The sequence below is a fragment of the Ips typographus genome, linkage group LG4 (assembly GCF_016097725.1).
Source record: "Ips typographus isolate SLU linkage group LG4, UJ_Ityp_2.0, whole genome shotgun sequence".
NCBI classification, from domain to species: domain Eukaryota; kingdom Metazoa; phylum Arthropoda; class Insecta; order Coleoptera; family Curculionidae; genus Ips; species Ips typographus.
Genome location: NC_138425.1, coordinates 8,189,336 through 8,208,642, shown reverse-complemented (window position 1 = coordinate 8,208,642; position 19,307 = coordinate 8,189,336). Strand labels below are relative to the sequence as shown.

The window sequence follows — 19,307 nt, the reverse complement described above, 5'->3', positions numbered from 1 at the left end:
CGAACTCTTGTAGATCCAATGATAGATAATGCAAACAATGAAGGAATGAATAACCCGGGTCATTGCCCATGCTCAAGGTGACTCTTGTACATATACATCATACCCACTTGGCAGAAAAAGTAATGTAGAATTCTGAAGAAACGAAGATTAAATCACAATTATTGTAATAGCTGCAACGTACCATCTTCTCTCAATCAAACTATTACAGATTAAAGTGTATACAAAGGTGTATTGGGTGCTTGATTTACCTTTTTTTCCCATTAAAGATGATAGAACACGATACGAATCAGTGATTTTATGGTTTACACAGAAAATAATGATATTGTAACACTTTGTGTATAGTTTGTTGTTATGCATCAGTATTTACTGAAGAACTTAATTTTACAATGACATTCTGAAAAAGTTTTGCTTATTTCACAGAGAGGATGTTGGAGTTAATTGGCATTAAAGAAAAAATCTAAAGGCGTTATCTCTGGCAACAGAGTCTTTCAATTTCAATTCATTCCAGATGAATTAGAATACTACATCTCATTTAAAATAATGCCGGGCAGCTGTTGCAGACTGTATCTATTTTCAGTGCTAAAATGACTTTACAAAAGTAGTTTGTTATCTCTGTTATCTAAGTACACTAAAATACCACTTTATTCAAAAATGGAAACATGTCTCTCTGATGTCTAGCAATGCTGTATCATCCGCGAATTTACTAGTTAGAAGTAAAATAGTACCATAAACCCCAATACGACTGGTAATGATATTCAGAACTACTAGAGTTAAAGTAGGTATTTAGAAGAATTGCGGGCCTAAAATATCGCTGAAATAAGAAGGTTTTTTTCAATTGGAAGGAATAATTTGCAAGTGCCAGGAGTAAGATTTAAACCCAGGTAAAATGCAAATAAATTTACATAATGGCGCACTTTAGCGTAATTCATCGCCTCTGGACTAATAAAATTTAATTTAAGGCCTTCCGCGAAAGCTAACGTAACAAAAGAACTGACGGAATTATTTATAAACGCCCTTTATTTTACTCGCTCTAATATTTGTACATTGTAGGTAACTATTATACCTCTAAATTAGAGTTGGATTTTCCGAGACTCCCTAAAGAGTGATGTTGAATCTGTAAAACGCTTAAGAGGAAATTAACACAGTAGCGTCTCAGTGTTCTGTGTAATTCCAGCTGGTCGCGACGCCCTGTGTGGTCTCGAAACACACATTTCTGTCTCTTTTAATACTGTTTATAACCGAGTTTATAACATTGTTTCGACCCTAAATTAAAGCTATTCAGATGCCGTAAATTGGCGGGATGTTTCTGCGAAATGGCTCCGATAAATTATGCGACCATCGAAGAACCTTCCTACGAAACTTATAGAAGAATGCTTACTATTCTGTTCAGATGACTTATGTTTTTACAACTTAATTTATTGGAAATTCTTCGGTCTAGATGTTAAGGAAGCGATAAGCCAATTTCAAGAAACTGATGTGTTTGTTTTACATTTTCAGACATTTCACGCTCCAAATTTTGGCGACGAGGAGTTTGACATACCCAACATGCAACCTCCTCAACAGCAACAGCAACAACAACATGCGCAGCAACAACATAATGAGCAACAACAACAACAACATTATCAACCACCTATGCAGGTAATAACAAATCCTATCAACTGGACTTTTAGTTCAACTACCTTAATTGTCTGAAAATAAAAAAATCAGAAAAACAATTTTATTTTTAAAATACTATACATTAACCAGATGTGTTTCTTTCTCAAACTCTAATACGATACAGAGTCCGATTGCAAGCTGGGAGATAAGTTGTTAAATAATAAATCTACTATATAATTGGGATTTTATTTTAATTATTCTCGCATTTATAGGGTATGCAACAAATGAGCCAGCAGATGAACCAACAGCAGGACGCCATGGGTATGCACGATCCCACTGGGGGTTACCAACAGCCCTTGTACTTGTCTGGGCCTGAACAACATGGGATGGTCAATCAACAGTACCATAGTCCCCAACCTAATTATTCTATGTCACCAAGTCAACAGGTATGGTACACCAAGATGTTTATTATAGTTGTCAACGTTTAACATGTGTATCTTTAAAATACTGACTAACTTATGTTTTAGAGAGGAGATTTTGTACTATATTTTTTACATTTTTGCTTTAATGTGCAAAAACAAAATCAAGTTCCTGAAAGTAGATTTGTATTCATTAGTTTTTTATATTGGAGTACCTATTGCAATTCTGGCTTCAATTTAATAATATACATAACCTATTACCTATATATTGTCACAAAGGTAATTAACGACCTTTGATATTGTTGCAATACCCTTTAAAAAACATTTTAATATATTTTTTAGCTCCTATGTTTAATACATTTCATTAAGTTCGATGTTACGTAATTGAAACTCCAGCCAAATGTTTAAAACGCGTTAATTAAACGGGCTTTTAGTATTTTTTTTTGTTTGCTCCGTAATAGTATTTTCCAATTATAAATAATTATCATGGTCATAACACCAAAAAACAGTTTGGTTTTAATGCGTTTTTGTGCGTAAGTACGTTAGTTTTTAAAAAATTCAACTTTAATATTTTAAAATTGCAAATACATAATAACACAGACAATTGATGTTGACAAACTGTATTCTTGCTACAACCAGTTGGCTCAATATTGAACACAAGAAAGGCTGTACACAAAACAAGTACAAAACACTACTAATGTGACATAACTTTGATTTACAGCAACAGCACAACAATCAGCTTCTAATGATACATCAACAACAACAGCAGCAACATCAACAGATGATGATGAGCCACGGCCAGCCTCCTCCCGGACAAATGGGGCCATATGGAGCGTCACCCCAGCATCCCCAAGGAAGAGGTAACAGTCCCCCAGCTCCAGGTCAGGAGCACACCACTAGCGATGATAGTGACGATAGTACACCGCATCCTGCTATTGTAAGTATCGCTTGCCGTGTAGATTTGTTAATATTTAATTTGGTGATTTTGATTAGATGACTGCTATGAAAAGACCTAGTCCCGAACCCGCAGATCCTGTATTAGCCAAAGCGCAGAAAAAGCCGAAAGTCCAGAAGAAGAAAAAGAAACGGGATCCTAATGAACCGCAAAAGTAAGTTTGTACTTTGTATGTCAACTTTTTTACAAGCCATTTTCATTATCATCTCTGTAGAGTGTCAGATTGTCAACCTTCAGTTAAAGTAAATGCTCCAAGAAAGCTTTATTGAAGTTATTATTACTTAAAATTGTACATTTTTACTGCAACAAAAAGCATTCACAGCATTGGATTTCCTGGAACAAGATTTATCCTGATAAATTGTTAACTAAGTTTGTTTTCTTTGAAATAATAATTGATCAAAACATGTTTCTACATTGTATCCCAACTTTAAAAGGGACCTTTTGATATTAAAGCTATGGGGGTGGAAACACATTACCGGCTGAAATAAAAGATCGATTTTAAAGGAAACAAGAAGAAAAATGGTTGTTGGAAAATTCCATTTACTCCGAGCAAACATATAGAAGGGGATCGAATTGGGAAATAAAGGACGTTAAAGTATTTCAGGCTGGGATGAAGCATTTTGAAATAATTTCAGATAATATTATTTTATTTTTCAACTTTTATGGCTCCTGTACTATTTAATCCTTTGAACTTAAATGTGTTGGGATAAGAAATGCCACGTTACAAACCCGAGCTTAATCCCGTCGGAGCAATATAACTTTCTTGTGTCAAAACTCCAAATATTTAAAATTTTACGTTGCCCTCTATTTATCTTTATTTATGTCGGTCGTAAAAGTCGGGGATAAAATGTTGATTTAAAAGTTGAAACATGGTCCTTTTTACGATATATTTTAAGTACACTTTTATTCGCTTTTCCATTATTTTATAGACGTTTATTTTCATATTTACATACATAGTAGTGGGTTTATTCTGTTGTAAACTTTTTATCGATAATATGTTAGTAAAGTTTTGTTATTACGTATATGCAATTTCGCTAAACTGAAGCCGCTACATAAAATCGATGAATAAGAATTTATTTTATTGTTATTAACACTTAGGATGAATCAATGAATAATAAATTGAATGAAATGTGGGTTGGGTTTTATAGAACAGTATTCACTAAAACGTAAAATAAAATTTCTTATAGTTTATTTTATATTAACATAGTAAATTTATGTTCAAGTTACAGTAATTTTTTTGAAGTCAATGATCTGGTTTTTCTCTCTCTGTGAGTGTCAAGAGCTGATTTTATCAGACTGAAAACCCAATTATTATCAAGATCACTTGAACTATTCCTAACGAAATTGAGCTTACATTCTCTGAAAATCTGTTTAACTTCAACTCGGTTTTTCATAAAGAGTTTTAATGTTCAGGTGTACCTTTGTAATCCTGACAATTCCAAATATTCTAGTACTAGACTTTTTTCAGGCTCAAAATTACATTTTTTGATCGGCTCGAATCAAATAAAATTTCTTATTTAAAGTTGAATTGTCAATTTTGTCTGATATGCAGACTTTCAAACTTTGCTCTTTCATATCTGTAAATTGAAAATTGGATTATTCAGATCACATGGTTCCCTCAATCGTTATCTTAGGTTTTTGTTTTTGCATTCAAAAGAATATCACAATTTAGCTACGATACAATATTCGAAAACGGATAGAAGGTAAAGCAAAATGGCAAATCTATAGAACGAAATAACTTTTAAAAACACTTTTTACATTTCAGAGAAAATGGAAAGAGCGTAAATGAGGAAATTAGCTCATTTCACCATTAAACCGTTTGATTAAAAGAAATTTTGCAGATAAATCAAAATGTAAAGAACGAGTTTTACAAGTTGACGTCATTAATCTTTATTAAAATATAGCTGCATTGATTTTAAAAGGTTACACTGGGAGTTTTTATATTTTGAACCTTTGGTTATCAGAGTTGTATAGCTAAGTTTGTAAAGGGTAATTGATTTATGTGAATAATTATGGATTCTTTTCAAATTCTCGATTTTGTGTCAATGAAATCACAATTATCATACATCGACAGCATCATAAGCAATGAAGGAAATCATTATTCACTCTATCTATATTAAAACATCCCACATATATGCATTTCAAGAGATCGATGGGAGAGCAAAAATTCAGAAATCCGCACATTAATATTTAACCGAAACCTAGGTAGTATTCCCGTTAAAAAATATATCCACCATCATCTAAAAGTTCAAAATGTATTCAATGAATTATTTATACCGCCTTAAAACAACCCATTAAAAAATTCAGACTTTATATGCAGTTTATTCTGTTTTTAAATTCAGACTATCCCGATTCTTTGCATAATATTTTCGCGTTTTCGAGTTTTTGTTTGAGCCATTAAGCTTTTGATTTTATTTGTCCGTTTTCTTTCGTTGCACTTTCCAAGTGATTCGATTTGGGACCGGGGTAGTTTTTACATTTGAACTGGATTAATTATACATGCATGTGGGTTTCTCATCACGGAAGTGGTTTTTGTTAATTTCCATACATTGGATCATAGGATCACCATAACTTGAATATGCAGCAGCTATGTAGACTCCCTCTGCTGTTTGGCCCAGTCCACGTCTCAATAAATAAACATCAAATGACCGGTGTAAACATATATTTTTAGGGACTGCGAAGCCCAACTAATTCCAGCATAAAAAGTGGCATCATTGATTTTCAGACCCTCGGCAATAAAAGTAGCCTATTAAAATGTTAGAACGGCGTTTTCCCCGTTTTTCTTTCGGCCAAAAGGAAAAAGAGACATTATATTGCGCCATAAAGTTAGCATTCGACGTGAAGGAAATTTGTTGCCAGAATTTATTAGTGCATTTTGGGGTGCCATTATTGCTTACTTATGCTGAGAACACAGTTTATAGCATCTTGTAACACGTCAAAATGGCCTTAAAATTAATATAGTAGAAAGTTTCATCCTAATCGTAAATTAAAACGTCTGTGTGTTCATTTTGTTTATTCAATCAGTAATTTCTCACTAAATTTTGGAATTCTAAATAAGTACATTAGTGACTGATAATTTTGTTTGGCCCAAGTGACTGCATTTTATTCCACATGTGTAGGCATTTGTAAAAATTGCAGCACTGTTTGTGATTGGTCAAGAAAAAGCAGCAAGCTGAAAGCTGCTTTTTTTGCCCAATCACATACTACCCTCTGTGCTGATATTTACGCAAAATTGCTGCACATGTGGACTTTCGTCTTTTTAATACAACCAGTTTGTAGAATAAATTATTGTTTTGACTGTGTTTGGCTTTATGTATATTGAACCTCAGAACAATTATTGGCTTAATTATGTGACGGCAAAATTTGCTATAATTTACCAAGAAGGCGTGTTATATGTCATTTTTGACACTGTGTCATTTTGCCAGTGTTGTCATGGCAAGTTTTTTTTAATAACGATGACAAGCTGCATTTTAAAATGAGTATGTAAGTAGGTAATTTTTATTATCATTTTTAACAGGAAAAAAACTAATTTATCTTAATTTCTCTAATGCACTAATATTTATCATCGGTTGTCTAAGGTTTTTAAGTCCTAATTGAGTCCAAAACAGTTTTCACAAAAACTCTGACAAAGTGAACAACTCGGACCCTGAATATCAAAGACCTCGTAAAATCCTTCTTGGCCTTTATGTTTAACATTGTAAGTTAATTAATTTCTATGTTTAATTTTAAAATATACAGCATAGTGATCATAAATCGAAAATAACACTTTTTCGGCATTTTCTAGCATTTTCAGTCTCACAATATTTTTTCCTACAATTTGACCATAGAGTTGCTTTTAATTAATCTACGATTAATTATCTTAAAATGGCTCTTTTGGTCGTATTAGTTTCTTTTACGTTTTTAAAGTGTAATAGACCTATTTTTTGCAGGCCAGTGTCAGCTTACGCACTCTTCTTCCGTGATACTCAGGCTGCCATCAAGGGTCAAAATCCCAACGCCAGTTTCGGTGAAGTGTCCAAAATAGTCGCTTCCATGTGGGACGCTTTGGATTCGGAACATAAAAATGTAAGTATAAATAAGTCTGTCTGAACTAGTAGAGTGAGAGATTTGCCTTCTAATGCATAATGAATGAGTGCATACCTATAAAAGGGTCGAAGTAATTTCAGGACAAAATTCCAGTTTTACGTTTTTTTTTGCCTAATTTAAGGACAGAAAAGGGGACTTAGTATGCAAAAATCAAACAACCGACATTTTTTCATTTATTCGGTCAACATGAAAACAATGTCCGACAACCTTTTTATTTGCATACATTTTCGTTTTCAAGCTTGAATTTAATTTAATTTCTATAGTACCACAATTTTTGAATCATACATTTGGGACACCGTCAAAAAGAAACACCAGTTTATTTTTATCGTTAATAAAGAATGGCTTTAGTGTTACGATAGGCATTCCAAATCGCTGATCTAAGGCATTCAACAACATGCGATAATTAGGTTGCATATGCAGAATGTTTTCATATTGTGCAGTTGTTCACTTAACTTCGGTCAGGAGAGTTTAATAATCATCCTCGCTGCTTATTGTTACTCTCTAAAATACGATTTTGGAGATTATGTCCGATTCAAAACGAATCAATTTGTTCCCTTTCAAGGTTTACAAGAAGAAAACCGAAGCGGCCAAAAAAGAATATCTGAAAGCATTGGCGGCCTACCGGGCAAGTTTGGTATCCAAAGGTGCTGGAGACGGAGAAGGCGGACCTATGTATGGTAATTATGGAAATTATGCCGCCGGGCCACCTGGAGGATCGCCTTATGGAGGATACCAACCACAAGTGAGTATGATCAAACTCTAATACAGTTTTGCTTATTTTAACACACATTTCGGTTTGATTTTGTTGTTATGTTGTCGTTTAACAGTTCACAATTTTATTTTTTAATATTGTGCCTGCTTAGAAAGTCTAGTAAAAACAATAACAGAATTGTGAGCTGTAAAGCGACATTAAAATTTAAAATTAAATTTTAGGTCAAAGCAAAGTGAATCTGGTATTGGGTGGTCCACGCAAGGTAGCTTAATTAAAATGGAAATTACATTATGTGCGAGCTCTTAAAAAGTGATACTTGTACCTATAATAACCTCCATTATAAAGTAACCGTTGCTGCAACCACACATCTATTACTATTATTCTAAAGTACAGTGATTTTGTTGATTTACTGTTTAATTCTCACTGCTTTTATTTATATTTTTGGTATAGTTATTTTATTTCCATTCCTAATTCTCCCTTAAGTGATTGGATTTAGGCAATAAGCTTTAATAGTAAATCCTCTCGAGTTGGAGGTTTATTAAAAATGTATCTGTTCATTTAGAAATTGCCGACTTTCTTTTAGAAACCTTATCGGGGTCATATAAACAAATCGTCTCTGAGGTCTTGTTTATTACTTTTAATACATCATCATAAAGTCCACTTTCACTTTGACAAAGTTACACCTTACGTGGATCACTCATCACTAACAAAACAACATTATCGTTTCAGGGCACAATACCATCGCCGCCCATATCATCGGGAGCGCCCACCCCACCCTCGCAATCTCCAATCAACAAGAAACCGCCACCGTCCATGATGGGCGGTATGGGCGGAGGCTCACCCGGGCAACAGCACCCCGGCATGATGAGCGGACACATGGCCATGCAACAGCACATGCAGCAACAGCAACATAGTAGTTATATGCAACAGGTTCCTCAGCAGCAACATATACCTTTATCGCCGCATCAACAATCACATCAGCAAGTGCCGGTATCGTCTCACAATCCGCACATGCAACAACAGCAGCAGCAACAGCAACAACAGCCTCAACAACACATGAGTCCCCCACCGATGGTTCCAAGTTCTCCGCCGGTTTCGCAGGTGAGTTTGCTCCACTTGGTATGCGTTTGGTGATTTAAAAAGTTTGAACTTATTTGAAACATCAAAGTGGCGTAATAATAGTGAAATTTATGTTTAGTATGTGATTCATACTACTCCCCTGAAAAGTCTCTGGCACTTCTTTGTTTTAGCCCCATAGCAATAAAGCGTATAATTTCTTTGGGTTTCGTAGGAAGCCAAAATGAGACACAACTGTTCTCTGTGTTCAATCTTTCTCTAATGAAGAGGTTGGAGGAGGTAAACTGACTCTCTCAAAACATTGAAAAAACTAAAAAATATATATTAAAACATATTTAGTTTAAACAGTTCCTTAATAAATAACTAAACAACTAAATTCAGGTCTTATCGATAATTTATTGATCAAGTCCCAAGTGATAATAAGTTTATTTTGCTATGCGTATTCCTCACTATCAAATTTTCTATTAGATATTTAATGACGTTTACTAAAATGTTACAAGTTCTAAAAGTAAAATTTCCTGTCTTTTAGAGAGTCTTTCATCTCTTAACAAACTTTGTTTACTGTACGGTAACCGGTCACGTTTATGCCCCTTTTACTTCGTGCCCTTTTATAAACTGGTTTAAAACGTCACCGCAGGTAGAATTTGTCTTATGTGCTTATTGTTCGACCGAAAAAAGGTTTTGGCCGTTTATCTAACTTAAATTTACGTAGTTTTATTCCACAACTTTGATGGTACTTTACATCGTTAATTGAAAGTATTTTTAATGATTCGACACTCTAATTCGTACAGGGTGAGTTTGTTTTTTGATAACATTTTAGATTTGCCATTGATATATTGAATCAGTGGTAACTAGGGTATCTTTTAGTGAAAAAGCCAAAATATATTATCCTATAGATCTGCGTGTATTTATAGTGCATTTTCTCCTCGTTTTTTCTCTTTCAATTTAAACCACTTAAATGTGGCCTGAAAAATTATAGAATAATAGAATGGAAAAATGAGCTAGATTGGCATCATTATTGTAAAGTCATTAATGTAAATTTCAATATTCACTATATTCTAAACAAACTCACAATCCTTAGCGATAAGACAGACTTGGCTTACGAAACTAATTACAAGATATATCAAAGCTAAAACACATATGACTGGTTGGAAGATGTAGTAACTTTTGGCGACTTGACGACATTATTGCATTGACACTGTTATTTCGTCAGCTAGAACCTTTAGAACGTAAAGGAATACATTGTCTTAAGATGATTTTGATTTTGAAATCAAACAAAAAACAAACAAGTACGAGATTTCAAAGATGAAACAAACATTCTATCAAATGATATGAGATCCAGATGGCTGAAACATTCACAAATGAGATTTCACAGTGATGATCTAAGGCCTTCAAGAAAAACAATGTAGTAGAGGCTAATTAAAGTTTGAACATCTGAAAACAATCTAGCTCATCATATTTCCACTGACCCATTTAAAGATTAAAAGTTTTGGGTAGTAACAAGAAAAACATGAATTTAGAGCAAAAAGTTGACCTTATCACGTCTGAACTCTGGATGAGAGATTTAACTGTAGCCTGTAGTTAAATAAATCTTCACAATCTGTTGATACGTTCATAAAGATAGTAACGAAGAAGTTTGAATTGAAATTAGGCTGGCGGACCGCCGTCGGCGCCGAACTCGCAGCAACCGCAGCAGCAAACCATGGCATCTGGAGGCATGAGGCCCCAGCAGAGTACCTGCATACGCCATGGATGCCCTAACCAAGCAATCAACAATCCAGAATGGGAGGACGAATATTGCAGTAATGAATGTGTCGTGAGTCATTGCCGGTAAGTTACTATAACATCTCCAACCTGAAACGTCTTTATTAGCCATTGTGAATATTACAAGTCTAAACCTTATCCATGGATTAGTGAAGTTATTCTGCGTTATGGTATTTAAAAAACTTTAAAAAATTCAGTCCTTACCCATCATTACGAAATACACAAATAATAGAACGATGACCACTACTAATAAACTTTCTTCTTTTTCAGAGATGTTTTCTCAAACTGGGTAGCGGCTAACAAGAGCCAACAGCAAAGCTTCTCGACAGTTAAATAAATTTTACACTAACTAGGGAAAGATGCAATTGCGTTTCGTTTAAAAAAAAAGTAAAAAATAGCAATACCTTTACCCGTTTAAAAAATGATTCTAATTAGAGCTAGAGAGTTTGTACGAGAATTTTGTTAAAGGAAACCCGTGGATGCTAAGCGTTGGATAAAAGAATGTAATAGTGAGAGGCTAGGATAAGATTACATGTAAATAAACGGATAATCACATTTTTAGTACTATAGAGAGCGTGGGATTGTATTGACGTAACGCGTTAGAAAGAAGGGAGAGCAATACTATTTCATCTTTTAGGTTATTCGAAAGGACTATTGTAATCATAGTATTACACTGTAATTGTATATTATTATTAATGTTAACAATAATGCATATTGCAAGCCAGACCAACTCGCTGGAAGAGAGGAAAGACGCTTACGCTCCTGGCTTTTATACGTAAACGCGACATCAAAACAAGTCTTAATTTATTTGGTCTGCTTTGTAAAATCAATAAAAATCTTGTTACATGCTATGTAAACTGCATGCTATTATCTTGGAGATCGTAGTTAGATATGTCCATAGCACATATTATTACTTATTAAAACTTAGTTATCTAAAAAAAATAGTTATCATCAATTCCAGAACTGTAATTAAAAAATGTTTATGTGTGGCTGTAGAATGACTGTTATTATTGACTTTTTTTGATTCGAATTTGTTTTACAACATATTTTGTTCTTTTCTTGTGAAAGAAGAGTTTGTTGTAGAATCATAAATTCCTAAGTATGAACCGTAGTACAATTATTTTTATATCACAGACCAATCAAAGTTAGATACCTACGTATACTTACTTCTTTTGTCGGTGTATATAAATTTTGCTGTTGTTAATTTTGTTGTTTATACTGATATGAACGTCTCAGTTCATGCATGATCTCCGCTAACTAACTTTAAAAAAGGGTATAACAACACTAAAATCCGTTTCATTTTTGAAGAATATCACCATTCGTAATGGTGTGTAAACTTTAGCGTGATAATGGTGTAACCGTGTCATTTTATCAAGTAGACAGAGGTGTACATTTTGGAAATACAGGGTGAATAACTAAAAATGATCAACAGCCACCAAAAGAAAATCGTAGGTCAAACCACTTGATTCAAAATTTGGTCCATGATTTTCTACCACAATCATCATTTTTAGTTAAACAGCCTGCATTTTTTATTTTAATATCAGCAAGAATTTTGTTTCTATCCATCTCCGATGTTGTAGACTGCTCATAAAACTTATAAAGGCAAACATTTTATTAAGATTATTATTCTAGATCGACAACTTTGTTCAATTTTAAAAATGTTTTATTTTAGGTTAGTTTTGTTGTAAATGATTTTAGTTGAATATGGAAGCTAGTGCTCGAATCAACTAACTAAGCTTCCGAGCATTTATTTGAAATTAGTCCTTAAAAGATAACGCTAAACCCAGGAGCACCCGCTCAAACCTTAAATAAAGAAAATGTATATACTAAACTGTGTTTTCCATTTTAAAGCATTCGTTGTTATCCTCACTTAAATTGAAATCAGTGATTTGTTATCTTTGTTGGACTAATGCCGAATCCTAATGTAAAAAAGACTAGAAGTAGTAGGTAGCTGTAAAGTTTTTTTAAAAGTCGCTCCAGGCTTTAAGTTATTTGCGTTTCTGCTATGTTTACGTTACGTTTCACTATTACATTGTAAATAACATGATATTTTATCCTGACAGGCACACACACTATACTATGTAATCGGTAATTAATAATTAAAATAAATAGATTCTACCCAAATGTTGTTTTATTTTATGAACAAAACTTGTTTGTCTTTGATGAATTTTAATTTCAACTTTTCTATCTACAGACAATAATAACACAACTATGATTTGCATGAAAATCAATTTTATTTGTTACGATATACGACTTTTCCATGCGCGTTATTAAATAATTTTAGTCCAGAGATAATTTCTAGAGAAACCTTGAAATCAGATGCTACCATTGGTCAATTGCGTGATTTCTATGAAAATTACTGTAAGAATAAATTTAGATTAGCGGGTAATGCCAAGTGTGCACGGTGAACTACCCTGAGAATAAATTTATCCGGAGGTAAAAGTACCGGTGTAAGTCAAACAAAGAAATAAAAAACCCAAAGAGCTTTATTAATAAAACACACAATCTGCTAAAACAATATTTGCTATACATACATGAAACCAATATTGCTGTTTGTTCTTACATTCTAAATCAGAATAAACAAAATTTACTTTATTGGATTTCATTTCAAAGAAACCCAGATGGTTCGCTGCCTCCTAAACTCACAGGATTCGGACTAGGAGTAGAACTAGTAGAACTTAACGTTTCTTCCTTCATCAAACTGGGCGTGGTAGACTGCGTTGCGTCTTCGTCTTTCACTTTAACCTTATTCGGGTCTTTCTCCTTTTTCTCTTTGTGTTTATGCTCGTGCTTGTGCTTATGTTTGTGCTTGTGTTTCTTTTTGTCTTTCTTTTTTTTCTTTGGCTGTAACAATTTATCGTAAACATAGTAAAAGTCAAACGTTTTTTTAGTTAACCAACCTTAATGCCTGACGGATCAGTCTTGTCCTTATCCTTGTGTTTTACTCCAGAAGTACTGGCGGTAGGTTCTCCTTCCTTTTTGAACATACCCGGTTCAAAACCGACAGGTCCAGCCTGGGCCATTCCCGGTAGAGACACTGAATTGTCGGAAAAATAATCTTGTTGTGGCGTTTCCTGCTTAACTGGTTCTTCCATTTTGACAGTCGATGAAAACGGTTCAGTCTTTACGTTATTGTCCACCACTTCGACAACCTCCATTTTCACTGGGGATTCCACATGTGGCTCAATAACAGGAGCTTTACTACTTTCCTTTGGTTCTGATTTAACATGAGGGTTCATCGTCTCTTTTTTACTCTCACTATTTTCAATGTTAGCCAGCTTGGGAATGGGACCTTTTAGTTTTTTCATGTCGGGTCTGGTCAAGTTCATCAAGCCCGAAAGTTCCGGCAAAGGAATACAAATAGGTCTCCTATTTCCGTATAGAGTGTAGTACAGATCCACCATGTCGCAACGGGTACGAGTATCGTGCGAAAACATACCACTAAAATCCAGTTCAAGTTAACAGTTTTCCTATTTGCATAAAAAAAGTAGTACTTAATGTTGTTCCAAATTCGTTCTACCAAACCAGGCGTGTCCAATTTGGATCGGTGAGCCCTTTTGAAAGGCGGATCTTTAACCAGAATTTGCATCAATTTGTGTTGCAAACCAGGGTCAGGATCATTTTCAACTATATTTAAGACGTGATTGAGGTCGTCGGCTTTACCGTCAGCTTTCACGAATTCTACTAAACATTCCAGCGCAGCCAGTCTTACATCTAGAACATGCATTTCGGGACCATTTTTTAAACTAGCTGAATGATCAACTTACCAATATAATGTCCATACTGAGCGTAGAATTTAAACAAAGTAGATCTACTCGGTAAATGACCGTAACGTTGCAGTTTTCTAATAGCTTTTAAACACTCCACAGAAACCGTATACTTGTAGCAGGGAAGTGCTTTTTCTAAATTCAATAATCTTGTTATCTCGTCCAGTATCAGTTTAGTGTCAGCACTAAGATTTTCAGCAGTAATTGGAGTACCCTGAGCCACAACAGATACAACTGGAGTAATAGTGTTACCTTCAAAACAAAACAATTAACTCTATTCCATTACAATCCAGACATCCTTACCTAAAGCTTGAACTAAAGCAGCCCTGTAGTAATTATCAGAAAATCTATTTTTGGAATTGTCATTGTATTTGAATAAGTCCAGCAAAAATCGTATAACTTCAGGAGGACAAATTCCATGGGCATTTCTACAATTTTTAAATCACAATACCGCAATAACTCAAAAAGTGAGAAGTTATACCTTAAACCAGCCATAGCCAATGGAATAGTCTTTTGAATGAAATAGTGCTGGAAATTCTGAAAGTTATTTTGTTTTATTATATGAGGTGCGGCAAATGATCCGAAGAATTTCCGGAAAATTGCCAGCATTGCCGGAGGCCCTGCCCAGTTGGCCACCATCGCGTTAGCCACCTTATTAAAAAAAAAACCCATCTGAAGTTCTTGACGCAATAAATTGATTAACTAACCTTAGTTAAACAATGAGCTGCTCTACATCTCACTTGATAGTAACACTGCTCGCTTTCTATTGTATCTGTAAGGGTCAATCTAGTGGCTGGTGTAGGGTATCTAAGTTGTAATAATTAATATCTTAAAATAATTAGTATTTACATTTTCAGAAAGCAGAAGCATTTTATGTAATAGTTTTAAGTTAAATTTCTAAAAAAAGAAATCCTTTATCCAGTAAATTAGTAAAAAGTAATTGTTTTCTGCTGGTTGGAATTTCTGGCTCACCGCCCCTAAAAGGTTTGTGGGGAAAATAAAATTGCATTGCACTATTTTCAACTATGTTGTTAATAACATGTCCCAACACAAAACTACTGACTTAGGCTCGGTCTTAATACCTAGAAACCCTTCTGACATTTTGACCACCATCTTCAGAGAACCTAAAAAAACAAAAAAGGACAGAACACAGAAAATTATAATAATATATTTATATTATAATAATTAGTGTTTTCTGTAATATGCCGTTTTTTGTTTTTTCAGGTTTTCTGAAGACGGTGGTAGACTTTCCACCGAAACGTCAGAAGGTTTTCTAGGTATCAAGATGGAGCCTGATTCAGTAATCTTATGTTGGGATGACTAGGATAATGTTATTATTATAGTGCAAAATTTAATTATCCCAGCAAACTTTTTGGTTCAGTTAAACGGAAATTCCCATCAGAAAAGTAAGAATAACCTGCCTCAACCAACTTACAGAACATAAATCCAATTAAGAAGTTATAATACTATAAAAAAACAAGTAACAAAACTTTTTCTTTTACTAAACCTTTTCGTGTGTACCCTGTACTGTATTCTCATTATTTCATCCTTACAAATAGTTGACACAATAATTATTGAATAAACCAAATATCTAATTTTACCTTTCTAAAGCAGATATTGCCTCAATTTGAGCTGTAACATCCCTTTCATGTCTAAGCTGATATTGCCATTGATAATCAGGTTGTTCAATTACTACTGACCTCAGCAATGTCATTTCTGGATCCAGTCTAATCCATAAAACAGGCGAATCACTAAAATCAACAAATTTCACAATGCATGTGCAATTACCAAGCTTTGCAGCTCACTCCATGGCGCTTAAATCCATATCAACTTCTTCGCCGGTGCACAAAGGAATTTTTTTCTTCTTATTTCTCCTACTCTTTGAGTGACACGTAATGTCTGATTTAACCACCGTATTTTCTATTTGCAAATTATGTTTGAACGTTCCATCCAGTTCTTGCAATGTCACCAATAAGGGACCGACATATTTTCTGATTCCCGTTTGAGAGGTGGCGTCTTGCCGTATTTCCAGTTCAATTGTGTTTCTGTAAAAGCCTGTAAATTGTCTGTTTTTTCACTGTAATGTATGATAAAGAAACCTTTTTCGGTTAAACACTGAAGTCAAGTGGAACTTTGCATGTCCACCAGTTCGAACCCATTGGTCAATAAAAACTGCCATGTCTTTTCCAGTTACTGTAAAAATGGCTTTAGTAAACACGTTGGTGCTTATCAGCATGTGCCCCCATAAACCGCTGCCAATTTTCTGAGAAGCAGCATTAGTTGCAAGAGAAAGCTGCTTATTAAATACCTAAAACCCAATTCTAAAATATGCAAAAGCTAAATCACTGAGCAAATCTCAGTTTACCTGCAAAAGTAATTCCAAACCAATACGATGTTCAAGCATACGCATCACCAACATTGCCTTTTTATGCAAAGCCTCAATATACATTGGAGACATTGTATGCAGATTTCTGATTGAAAAGTAAAACTTCTCTTCATTTTTACTCTGGCTAGGTTGAGCAGTGTTTGCTCCTAGTGGTAAAGGAGCTGGAGGCTGACTAGGATCTTAAAAAAACCCTTAAAATTTTTTTTAAAACCTATTTGAACTAGTTATACCTAAAACAATGCCACCATACTCCTCCTCATACTTAACTACATCTTGGAGCATAGTGTGAGTCATTTCCCTGTACTGATTATTACCAAAACTCTTCTTGCAGTACAACCCACATAAGTATTGACTTATACCCTTGTTCAACCACATATCTGACCAATTTTGCATTGAAATAAAGCAACCGAAAAATTGCTCGGCGATTGCGTGAGCCATGGCCCTTCTAGTTATGTAAACCTACCCAAATCAATCATTGAGTCACTATTTTCAAATTACTGAGATAGGTAGTACCTGGTCAATGATTACGGCAGAGTGTAGCAAATTGACACTCATTATGGTCATAGTGGCGTATGAGTGGTAATCCTCATAAGCTTCATCAACAAATACTTGCTTATAACAAGAGTAAGGATATCGGTTTGACAGGGTTTCTTCATAGAATTCAAATGCTTCATGCATATACCTATGACAACAAATGGCTGAATAGAGCTCTTTTAGTTAAGAACCCTGTCAAGTTAATTTTAAAATGACAAAATTCAAAGTAAAAATGAGCTAACAATGTAATAAAGTGACACAGTGAAAGGCAAATATTTGAATGTGATTATTGTCACATTAAAAATCATTTTACTTTGAATTTTCCCACAGACATTTTCAGAGAATAATATAACTTTAATCTCAGAAAATATATCAAAACAAACTAAACCACAATTTTTACTTTATTAGCCTAACAATAATGTAGTCCAGTATTAGACAACCTTAAACCTTCTGCAATACATTATAACAACTGATCTAATATGAAAAATAAACTTACCTTGTAGTGACTTTAAGCAATGGAAGTAAACCAGTTAAACAAAAATGAGTAACTTCATGCATATAAGGGTCAACAAAAATTTCAAAAGGACCTACTGCCAATGAAATATTAGGAGCACAAGTAGGCACATTTAATGAATAGTGATATGTTTTTCTTCTCATATCAGGTGTATAAACCACCTCATTTAAGTCACCATTTGAAATAGCAGTCATATCTTCATCAACTGTAAATTCCAATTTCCATGTGCAAGTCTCAGCAAAACTGTCCACACATGGAAACCATAGCCTTGATGAGTTTTGATGGCCATAAGTAAACATGTGTACTCCTCTCTGTTGAGTATTTCATCAATTATGTTTATAAAAAATGTATTGAACTGTACCTCTGCATAGGTGCCTTCTTTTTGAGGAACTACAAAGTGAACTCCACCTTCAGGTTGTTCTAAAGAGAACTCAATCCCAACTCTCAAAGCTGTGCCTTCAGCTACTAAATGTATAGCTTCAGGTGGAATGGTAATGACCAGTTCACCTGCATTATTATCTGGGTCTGTTTTCAAAGAGGCATTCAAGTGATTTTGAGAGAACTGCTCCAAACTTCGACTACAACAAATTCATTTCTAATTTTACTACATGTTGGGAGAAGTATTCAATATACCTACGTTTCATTATCATTCTGGCAAACATCTAAGAAAGGGTCAAAATACTGAAAGTGTGCCTCAAACTGGTCATTCAACAAAACTTTGTAGATCCTACACTGTTTGGCATTTATTCTGATTATTCTCAATGTGTCCCTAATTGGAACCACAGTTAGTTCCACAAATCCCTGAAACATTCTTGTAAATTTCAACTCTGTAATGCAAGGCAACTCTTACTATTATACTCTTTCTCTCAAAGCTTATTCCAGTCAGACTGAGTATTTGATGAGCTGGAAGAAAAGAGTGGAATTTCCCTGTTATAAAGATGTAAAGTAAAGCTTACCTAATTTGTAAGGACGAACTGTATCACCAGTTTTTTGTTGTTTCATAGCGGCGTATAACTTTAAGAACTAGGTACTAACAACAAAATAAACATGGAAAATACAATTTGCAAGGAGCAACCCCCTACAAATGCACATTTTCTAGACGACAAATGTTTTTCATTGTATACCTTTGCAGATTACGTACTCTATGTAATTTGCTAAATGCTGGGAATAAATAAAAAGTATGTTTGTTGGGAGATATCCAGAAAAATAATATTATTTTCATTAAAAGAGGATTGAAAATTGAAAATGAAAACAAACTTGTTTACATATTTTTTTGATATTTGACAGAACGAGTGACTGACAGACAGATCACAGAACACAGACAACTGTGTAGTCTAACCAGCGTTGCCAAAGCTACCCCGATCGGGGTAGATCTCAACAAAACTCCTCTAGCTCTTCATGTTACTGAGATATTCACATTCAAAAAGTAGTAAAAAAACGACCACTAATTGGTGTTTCAAGATAAGAGATACTCTGGTGATCAGTTATGAAAACAGT

The 19,307-nt window shown here is 34.3% G+C and overlaps 2 protein-coding genes across 7 annotated transcripts in view; one reads left to right on the top strand and one right to left on the bottom strand.

Moving 5' to 3' along the window:
* LOC145727539 (uncharacterized) overlaps positions 1–12,733 on the top strand; it is a 75,461-nt gene extending 62,728 nt beyond the window's left edge. For 3 of the 6 annotated variants that reach the window (XM_081977147.1, XM_081977151.1, XM_081977150.1), the window contains exons 3-11: positions 1,498–1,638; positions 1,869–2,042; positions 2,737–2,952; positions 3,009–3,124; positions 6,885–7,035; positions 7,619–7,798; positions 8,498–8,869; positions 10,497–10,675; positions 10,880–12,733. In XM_081977147.1, the coding sequence (XP_081833273.1) occupies positions 1,498–1,638; positions 1,869–2,042; positions 2,737–2,952; positions 3,009–3,124; positions 6,885–7,035; positions 7,619–7,798; positions 8,498–8,869; positions 10,497–10,675; positions 10,880–10,946 (1,596 nt within the window). In that variant the 3' untranslated portion in view covers positions 10,947–12,733. Of the gene's footprint in view, positions 1–1,497; positions 1,639–1,868; positions 2,043–2,736; positions 2,953–3,008; positions 3,125–6,884; positions 7,036–7,618; positions 7,799–8,497; positions 8,870–10,480; positions 10,676–10,879 lie in introns of all 6 variants that reach the window. The other 3 variants (XR_014177893.1, XM_081977148.1, XM_081977152.1) reach the window with 3 other exon arrangements.
* Positions 12,734–13,077: 344 nt separating this feature from the next.
* On the bottom strand, positions 13,078–19,086 carry Taf2 (TATA-box binding protein associated factor 2). Its single transcript, XM_081977775.1, has 18 exons — positions 18,767–19,086; positions 18,661–18,713; positions 18,448–18,611; positions 18,172–18,388; positions 17,793–18,121; positions 17,276–17,444; positions 16,993–17,221; positions 16,742–16,941; positions 16,476–16,684; positions 16,182–16,421; positions 15,978–16,127; positions 15,084–15,183; positions 14,858–15,027; positions 14,680–14,804; positions 14,377–14,628; positions 14,104–14,323; positions 13,510–14,050; positions 13,078–13,453 (listed from the first exon to the last, which is right to left on the bottom strand). Exons 1-18 carry the CDS (start codon positions 18,810–18,812, stop codon positions 13,217–13,219), a joined length of 3,651 nt encoding a protein of 1,216 aa, XP_081833901.1. The 5' UTR covers positions 18,813–19,086; the 3' UTR covers positions 13,078–13,216.
* Between the last annotated feature and the right edge of the window lie 221 nt (positions 19,087–19,307).